General features: G+C 38.9%; 1 protein-coding gene across 2 annotated transcripts; it reads left to right on the top strand.

Moving 5' to 3' along the window:
• Positions 1-40: 40 nt before the first annotated feature.
• poglut3 (protein O-glucosyltransferase 3) lies at positions 41-5627 on the top strand. Of its 2 annotated transcripts, none has more exons than XM_017491864.3 (8): positions 41-332; positions 1644-1835; positions 2257-2537; positions 2627-2843; positions 3347-3543; positions 3858-4052; positions 4227-4331; positions 4849-5627. In XM_017491864.3, exons 1-8 carry the CDS (start codon positions 56-58, stop codon positions 4978-4980), a joined length of 1596 nt encoding a protein of 531 aa, XP_017347353.1. In that variant the 5' UTR covers positions 41-55; the 3' UTR covers positions 4981-5627. The 2 variants fall into 2 exon arrangements, with proteins under 2 accessions (XP_017347353.1, XP_017347352.1); XM_017491863.3 differs by having other exon boundaries at positions 1638-1835.
• The last annotated feature ends 4491 nt before the right edge of the window (positions 5628-10118 follow it).

The raw sequence follows: 10118 nt of genomic DNA, 5'->3' as shown, positions 1-10118 counted from the left end.
AGATGGCAGTATTTATGGTGCTTGTCAAGTCGAAGAAGAAGAAGAAAGTACCCGTATGAAAACGCGGACGCGCATCACAGCAGTAACAATGCTGCAGAGAAACTGTTTAGGAACTTCATATAGTGCGCACAATGTGTTATTAAGGGTTTATATCGCTACGTTTCTGATCGGTTATGCAAAACCGGGACTCTGTCATGAATATAAAGTTGAAGTAAGTCCAGAAAGATGCATAATTTGGGGACCGGGTTTGGATCCGCGGGTTGTGGTTCCTGTCCGCTATTTTTACATTCAGGCGGTGAATCAAGACGGACAAAACATCACTGTGTCCCCGGGTGAGAATATTCAACACCTCTGAACTCATTTCAAACACATTTAAACTCCTCAACACATTCAAACACCTCTAAACATGTTTAAACACCTCTAAATACATTTCAGCACCTCTCTAAACGCATTCAAACACCTCTAAACATGTTTAAACACCTCTAAATACATTTCAGCACCTCTCTAAACGCATTCAAACACCTCTAAACATGTTTAAACACCTCTAAATACATTTCAGAACCTCTCTAAACGCATTCAAACACCTCTAAACCCATTCAAAAACCTCTAAACACATTTCAAACACCTCTAAACCCATTCAAAAACCTCTAAACACATTTCAAACACCTCTAAATACATTCAAACACCTCTAAACCCATTCAAAAACCTCTAAACACATTCCAAACACCTCTAAATACATTCAAAGACCTCTAAACCCATTCAAACACCTCTAAACCCATTCAAACACCTCTAAACCCATTCAAACACCTCTCAACCCATTCAAACGCCTCTAAACCCACTCAAACGCCTCTCAACCCATTCAAACGCCTCTAAACCCATTCAAACACCTCTAAACCCATTCAAACACCTCTAAACCCATTCAAACACCTCTCAACCCATTCAAACGCCTCTAAACCCACCCAAACGCCTCTAAATCCATTCAAACACCTCTCAACCCATTCAAACACCTCTCAACCCATTCAAACACCTCTCAACCCATTCAAACGCCTCTAAACCCACCCAAACGCCTCTAAACCCATTCAAACTCCTCTCAACCCATTCAAACGCCTCTCAACCCATTCAAACGCCTCTCAACCCATTCAAACGCCTCTAAACCCATTCAAACGCCTCTCAACCCATTCAAACACCTCTAAACCCATTCAAACAACTCTCAACGCATTCCAAATACCTCTAAACGCATTTTAAACATCACCATGAGTTCAGGAGCATGTTAACTATCTGTAAAATTATGAATTTACTTTTATTCTTTGTTTTAAACAGAAGCAAGTCAAGCAAAGTGTGTGAATGTAATTTATTATTAAAATATTTATTTAAAAATCATTTTTATCAAATCATTTATTGTTTAAAAAAACTTTTGTTCTGTTTTTCCACATGGTTCAGTTTGTACTTAAAATTGTGACTATTGCTCTCTTCGGTTTGTAACAATTGTTATTTATTCATATTCATATATAATTCATTTATTGTGTCAATTTCAAGGACAGAAATGAAAGGTGACATTTTTTATTTTACATATATTTATATTTTAATATTTATTCCTTTTAGAATAGGCTGTTGATGTGTGTGTTTGTGTGTATCAGATACAGATTCATTCCAGGTGAGAGTGAGCGCTGTCTCGGTACAGGAGCGAGTCCGTGTTCATGTTCCTGCTCCTCTGGACCGGAACGACGGCTCCTTCCTCGTGAGATTCCGGCTTTACTCCAGCGCGGTTAGCGGCCTGAAGGTGGAGGTGTTTCACAAGCACAAACCTGTGGCTCAATCTCCATACACCCTGACAGGTGTGTGACACAAACACTCCACACTAGAACATGGTGTACATTATTACACATGTGTGTTTGATCCCAGTCCTGAGTTTCTGAGACTGATAAAACACAGCTGAACTTAGTGAGACTGGCCTGGTGGGTGTGGCCTAATATTCTAATGAACAGCTTGATTGACAGCCAGGCTGTCTCTGAGATACTCAGACTTTGTTTATTTGTGTTTAAAATGTATTTGTTTATTTTACATTAATTTATTTATAAATAAAATCTGTGTGAGAGGTCTGAAATCTGCTGTGTGATTGGTGTGTGTGGAGCTTACAGAAGCGGTACCCGAGATAAGCCCCACCCACTTCACATTAGAAAGGGAAGAAATTATAGATGTTCAGGAGCGGTGTATTGTTGTTGCTGTAAAACACTCTGGCCCCGCCCCCTGCTGCAGGAGCAGTGTATCATGAGGACTGCGATTGTCCCGATGAGGACGCGGAGGCATGGTTGAGTGTGATGAAGTGTCCGAGTGAAGATCCTCAGATCAAGCAGGATTTCAGCGCTTTTCCCTCCATTGAGCTGCAGCAAGTGAGACAGGAAGTTCCCTTGCGCTTCTCTAACAGGGGCGTCATTCACTACACCATCATCAGCAACCAGCTGCACCGCCGTGCACTCGGGAAATACACCGACTTCAAGATGTTCTCCGACGAGATGCTGCTTTCACTTATGCGCAAAGTGAGACATTTCTACACCTTTCACATCACATCATAACAAACTTCTGTCCTGCGGCTCTTCTGATTGGTCGGCTGTACATCTCCCTGCAGGTCCGTGTGCCCGACGTCGAGTTCTTCATTAACGTCGGTGACTGGCCCTTAGAGACGCGCAAAGTTTCCGACGTTCCCAGACCACTTCCCATTATCTCATGGTGCGGCTCGAAGGACACGCGTGACATCATCCTGCCCACCTATGACATCACACACTCCACCTTGGAGACGATGAGGGGCGTGTCCAATGACCTGCTGTCTGTACAGGGAAATACAGGTGTGTGTGTGTGTGTGTGTGTGTGTGTGTGTGTGTGTGTGTCATTCATTCATGTATATTTAACATGTAATTTATTTTTATTATCTTTTTTTACATTTAATTTCATTATGTGGCTTGGCATCTTTCTTTCTTTCTTTCTTTATTTTTATTTTCATTTATTTATTTTATTTATTAATTTATTTATTTTGCTTTTATTAAGGTAACATTATTAAAATTTAATACAATACATTTATTAAACAATTCAGCAATTTATGCATTTATTTCACATTTATTTTTCTATGGAACATTTCAACAACTTTCATTTATTTAATTGTTTGTTTTTGTTTTTCACATTTACTTATATCAATAGCAGCTTCTATTTTCAGTAAAGTCTTGATGTGTGTTAAATAAAAAAATACTTTTGAGTGTGTGTGCGTGTGTGTGTGTCAGCTGCAGATTTAGCATTTAGCACGTTAGCATCTTCTGGTTTATCAGGAGGACAGTAAGCTGCTGTTGTCATGCAGGTCCTGTGTGGGGGAATAAAACGGAGCGAGCGTTTTTCCGAGGCAGGGACAGTCGTGAGGAACGATTAAACCTTGTCACCATGTCCAAGAAAAATCCCGAGCTGCTGGACGCCGGGATCACGGCTTTCTTCTTCTTTCGCGAACGAGAGAAAGATCTCGGTAAAGCACCGCTGGTCGGATTCTTCGACTTCTTTAAGGTGAGAAGGACAAACAAAATTATTTCTAATGATATTATTATTATTATTATTATTATTATTATTATTATTATTAAGATATTTCATTTTTATAACACCTCTATCAGGCCTGAGGAAGCTTTTGCAAAGGAAATTATTACAAGAACACAAATAACAATAATAATTAATAATTTGTCTGTGTTTAAAATAATAACCATAATTAAATAAAACAGATGAAATACTCATCAGGTTATTCAGAGGAAATAAAACACTCATTAAACATTCATGTATTCAGAAAAATAATAAAATACAGAGAGAATTATTGTGTGTGTGCGCAGTATAAATACCAGGTGAACGTGGACGGGACCGTAGCTGCGTACAGGTTTCCGTACCTGATGTTGGGGAACAGTGTGGTAATGAAGCAGGACTCTTCGTATTACGAACACTTTTACACACACCTGAGGCCCGGGCGCCATTACTTACAGCTAAAGAGAGATCTGTCTGATTTGATCGAGAAAATCCAGTGGGCAAAGGTGAGAGATTACTGAGTAGTTATTGTGTAATATACTGTTTGAGAGCTGCATATTTATCATTAAAGCAGAAGCGTAGGTGAGTTTCTCCTGAATCACCTGAGATGTCTGTGTAAAAATACCTGGCCACACCCCTACCTGCTGTGGCAGCAGTGTAACTGTGTGTGTGTGTGACAGGAGAATGATGGTGAAGTGGAGGCTGTAGCGAGGGCGGGGCAGGCGTTGGTCAGAGAACTGCTCCAACCTCACAGACTCTACTGTTACTACTACATGGTGCTAAAGGTAACGCTACTAATTATTATTATCATTATATTACCAAAACGAACTACTGGTGTTACTCTACTGTTACTAATATTCCTATTCCCTCTATTATTACTACTACTACTATCTGTGTAAGTACTACTACCACTACTAATAAATAATTTTAATAGTGATGATAATGTCAGTAATAAACAGTAAAAAGAAATGGAAAAGTGATGCATATCTACAACATAGTAATAAATGGCAATTTATACCTGTAATAAACACTGAACAGTACACACCATTACACAGTAATAAAGGATAAAATCACCTCAGCAGCAGCTGTATTCCTGCCCTCTCTCCCCCTTTATAGTGCTTCTTGTGCTCTTAGTTGGAGTTTTTGTTGAGTTTGATCGTTTTCAGAAAAAGTTTGGTGTTAATTCTTAGTTTAGTTTAGAGTTTAGTTCTTCATTCAGGTTCAGGAGTGTGTTTGAGCACAGAGTGTACGTTATTGACGTTATTACTGGTATGTGTGTGTGTGTGTGTGTGTGTGTTTCAGTCATATGCAGATCGACAGGTGGATAAACCTGCTGTTCAACCCGATATGGAGAGAGTGAGACAGCCGTCTGACCACAGCGCAGCATGCGACTGTCGCAGGAGGACACGGGAACGGCCGAGCGATGAGCTCTGACAGATCTGACTGAGGAGGAGCGTAATCATCGGCGTTAGAGCTCTCCTCTGAGAGCGAGAGTTCCTGCAGAGAACCTTTCCACCTGCCACACCCACCTTCTTCCTCTCAGGCCTTCAGATACCGTTACATCTGGTCCACTGTGGCTGAGTCCCAAACCGCACGCTATGTTTACTGCGTAGGCTGCAGAAACACCTTCACCTGGAGCTGGGGCAGAGGAACCTCGGCTGTGTCTCATTCAGCAGTGAAGCACTCGGGCAGTGCTGCCTGGAATATAGGGACCTCTTCCTTTTACTGTTCCGTATGTGTGATTACAGTGGGTAAATCATGTCATAATTTTATATGACTGACAGACACACAAATTTGCGCGTGCGCGCACACACACACACACACACACACACACTCACACACACTCACAGTAATTATATTTTGTAAGTGAAGATGCTTTTAGTGTGTATCATATTTTCTCAAAGAGAAACCAAGCCTGGCTTTTAAGCTGATTGTCCTGTACTGTAACAACTGCAACATCAGCAAAGTGTGTGGGGTGGAAATGCTTTTACATTTATTGTTTACATTTCACAACAGAGCTGCTGAGATGCAGTTATTAGTCACTTTGGATCTGCCATCGGAATAAAATGACTTTCATTTCATATTTTTAATTTTTTTTAAATACTTCTCAGTTTCATCCACAACAGAAGAATGTTGCTGCTTTTTTAAATAATTTTTTATTCCCCCACAATTATTTGTGTTGTGGACATAGTGGAGTCCTTTGGAAGTGTGATTTGTTACAGAGAGAAGAAAAATAAGAGAAAAAAAATGGAAAGATTGTTTGTGGAGACTCAGGCAGTGAGAGTTGTCTGTTCTGCAAAGAGAATTGGAGGTACAATGCAAATAAATATTGCTGTTTGTTTACTGAGTTTAGAGTTAGACCGGTAGTGGTTGTTAGTAATACTGATAACCAATCAATCAATCTTTTTAAAATTGATTCTGAATGGAACCATGACACTCAAAGTAAAAATATCGCTGAACTTGATTACAAAAATAAACAGTACTGAAATGAAATTAATATTAACTGTTAATACATATTAAAGTGAATAAAAGATAACAACAAATAGAGACGTCCAAAATGAACCAAAACACACTTCAAATAGCACAACAAAATTAGTTGGCCGCTCTCATGCCATATAATCCTGTAGAGGCCCTCCGTGAGTTTGCGATGGCAGAAATTAGCTCAAAATCAAGGAAACTTCACAATAATCAGAGGATCTTGCAATTTTTCTAAATTAGTTATCTACAAAAAAGCACAAAAAATATTTATTGCTGCAGCAATCACAGAAACTCCACTTAATTCTGAGTGGACCGTCTAATGACAACGGCCTCTTCTCAGACTCTCTCGCACCGGACGCAACCGGGAAAAACTACCGGTGTGGATTTGTGCAGATAACCGATAGTTCCAGATCTGTTATCATACTGATTAATCCGCAAAACCGATAAACCGGTCGATCTCTAGTTGAGTTATTGTGTGTTATGCTGCGACAGGGAACTCTGAGCTAAACTTGTGTAGTGTGCGTTTGGCTTTCTTCGTAGCATGCAGAGGTAATGACAGGAAGTGTGTTAGTACAGTTACAGGTTACATAAATAAGAGGAAAAACAGTTCTGCCATTGTGATATGATCCGGGATGTTGATTTGACTTTCTCCTTTCCCTTTTCTCCTTTATCTTCTCCTCTTCCTTTATTATGCCTCTCTCTAGTTCCCTTTATTATAGAGTCTGCCGAACTCGCTGCAAAACATTTCCTCACATTCAGCCTGACATTCAGTGTGTGTTAGGAAACAGAGCTGAAGTGTGTTTTATACACACTGTCATGTGAACACGCCCCTCATCAGGACTTCACTCCGGCTGATTCAGCTGAACACCTCGTCATCTTGTCTGACGTCCGTCTGTGGGATTCGTAAAGGAGAGAGAGCTGAGACTGCAGTGATTCAGTCTGATTACATTTGATCAAAGCTGATTGGACTGTAGAGAGGAGATGGTCTGGTGATGAGGGTGAGACCGAGCAGCGTTTCTCTGTCATGGACCTACAAAGATAATGTGATTTATATAGCAAAGCTCATAGGCTGAACATTTACCCAAGATCAATGAATATGCAAAATATGCATTAATATGGAAACACCCCCATGACCTCCTGCAATCCATACCAGCCTAATATGGCTGACTTTTGGATACTGCTCACATCCTCATTTTCTCATTCTCACTGATTTATTGAACAGCAGCTTAGAATATAATTCAGTGTTTCCATGACAACCACCAGCAGATCATGGTTAACATTAGCTAAGTAAGCAAGCTAGCACTGCTAGAGGTTCGGTGGTGGGTGCCATGATATTTGGATGTAAATTGCTGTTCTTAAATGATGATTATTTTCATCACACGCATGCATGAAAGACCGATAACCAGTGACAGCTGAGATGAACCGAACTGTGGTCCGCCATTTTGGTTTCAATCTAAAGGTTTTCACGACACATTCTGAAGATCGCATGTTCTGAAACTCAAGATCTTTAGTTTGGTCTCTGATTCCAGAGGAAGAATTAAAAATCTGATCTGTGCTGTAAAAAAGATATAAAATTCTTCATAAATCCTGTAGTGTGATGTTTTTAATGACCGACATAACATCCAGGACATCTGTCTTCTCTCATATTTACATCAAAAACGTGTGTAAGTATCATTTAAACATCTGTATTGTATACTGTAGTACTCCTTTCCTTTCTATTCTTCCCCCTGTTCCTCTGACAGTGTTCTGTAGGGGGCGATGTTGCTTCATGCTTCATCCTGTATCATTTCTGTGGTTTTAATCATGAAGCCCTCTGAATTTTGGTGTTATTTTTGTTCTCTCAGGAGCTGAAAGAGGTTTTTGATAAACTGGCTGAAAAGACGACGAGGAGCTCCTCGTGCTTCAGAAACGTGACGATGCTATTTGAAATGGAGAAGTGGAATTTTTATCCCTCAGAGAGAGAGAAGGTGGAGGTACAGTGAAGATCTGAGCCCTGTTATATCTTCACATTATCACAATGTCATTTATAAGACAGTCTGTGCAGGTTTATGACTATTTTCTGTGCATTTTTACACAAAGTACACAGCATAACAGGGGACATCACTCATGAGGCTTGTATATATTTACATATTTTATTGAAATCAAACATTTTCCTGTTCCCTCTTAGCTTTCTATCTAATCTCTGGGTTTTCCTTCTCCATATATGTATATATATTTATCTAGAAGCCTCTATAATCGATACAATTTAGCACAGTAATATTCTGTATGACGTATAATATAAACACACAGTTGTGTGTTTGCTGAATGAGAGCTCTTACACACACACACACACACACACGGAGGGTTTTTTTTTTTTTATTATTTAACAATCTGCTGCAGTCACTGAAGCTGAACCCCACACATGCCTTGTTACACACAGCATATGGGACAAAGTGATACAGAGAGAAAGAAAGATAAAAATGGACAGAAGGTATAGAAAGATAGATATAGATGGATGGACACCTGAGATGAGAAAAGGCGTATGAAAAAGTTTTGATCTTCATGCATGTCATAATAATCAGCAAACTACAGTACAGCTTCACTTCTGGTCAGTACTGAATGTGTAAGTGCTAATTGGAGTCAGGTGTTCCGCTTAACGAGGCGCAGTTAGAGGTGTGGGTTGTAGAGGTGCCTCACCCTGTAGAAAGAACATTTCAGATGTCAGAAGAATTGTAGAGAAAATACTACATCATTTCTAAAGACATGTTCAAACGAAGTGAATTTGGTACTAAGGGAAGTCCTGCAAAGATCCCACCAAGATCCCACCCCCTCTCAAAGACTGCTGCACATCAGTAATCAAAACAAAACAAAACAATGGACTCATTATATTTGGAGTCCTACACATCAGCACTGAAATTTTAGCTGTGAAGCATGGTGATGGGTGCATCATGTCCTGGAGCTGCCACTCTAAAATAAAACCAAATCACAGAAATGATTAGCTACTTCACAGGACTCTTTAAATGTTTGGGCTAACTGTGTAGCTAAACGAATCAGTGAACGAATCCAAGTGAATCATTTAACTGAACAGAATCAAATGACTCGTTGTCAAAAAAAAGAGAGAAAGAGAGAGAGACTCAAAATTTCAACTCCAGTCCAAAACCAAAGTAGCAGCGTACAAAACACAAATGTAAACATAAAAATAATATTAATTCTAATAAAATTAATAAACTCTCAAAGGTCATCAAAAATAAAATAGTAAAATAGGCAAATAATAACAATGCAATAAATTACACTGCAATAAAAAATAACTTTGACCGAAAGAATATATATATATCAAGAATATATATAAATATATATAGAATATATCTAGAATATATCAAATATAATAATGTATTAATTAAAAGTTGTTTAAAAAGATTGAATAAAAATATAATAATTATCAAAATATAAAAGGGATGTAAAATAATGTGGCAGGAAATAATGTGGTAAATAATAAAGGCTAGGTCAATTCTAAAATGTTCTAAAATGAACAATGAGATGATTTGAGCTGTTTTTGTTTATTGGAATGAGTGCTAGATAAATAGCTATGTGAATGTTTGTTTTTTGATGTGCTTCAGATCTTTACTGGACAAAATATAAATCCTGACCGTTATATCCGCCCTTCAGCAGGCAGAATCCCATCATCAGGAACATGTCGAGGTTTTCCCCGTAGCAGAATTAGCTTGTCCTAGTTTTGTCTTTCTGTAAACACAGCATGTTGCTGATGTCCATGTGGAGACAGTCTGTTGGACACTGATGCAATACGCAGTAATGTTGTACCGTCTCAGGCTCTGAAGTAATGTCACGGTAAAAATGTTCCTCATTGTGCTCTAGTCGAGCATCAACATGTTCCTGAGTCCTGGTAGTTCCAGTATGAAGATTTTTTTTCTTGTCCAAATCTGCCATTTGTTTCAATTATCTGTATTAAATAGATAATTAGTTCATTTTTTATATCGCATTTTATTTATTTCAATCTGAGGAACATACACAGGGTGAGACAGCGGTGAGGGTATAAAAATAAGCAGACATGCTAACTGCTGATTTTCCTGGTTTTGAAACTTTCTGATCGTTTAAAG

The sequence above is a fragment of the Ictalurus punctatus genome, chromosome 18 (genome assembly GCF_001660625.3).
Source record: "Ictalurus punctatus breed USDA103 chromosome 18, Coco_2.0, whole genome shotgun sequence".
Taxonomy (NCBI): domain Eukaryota; kingdom Metazoa; phylum Chordata; class Actinopteri; order Siluriformes; family Ictaluridae; genus Ictalurus; species Ictalurus punctatus.
This window is presented reverse-complemented; position numbering and strand designations above follow the sequence as displayed.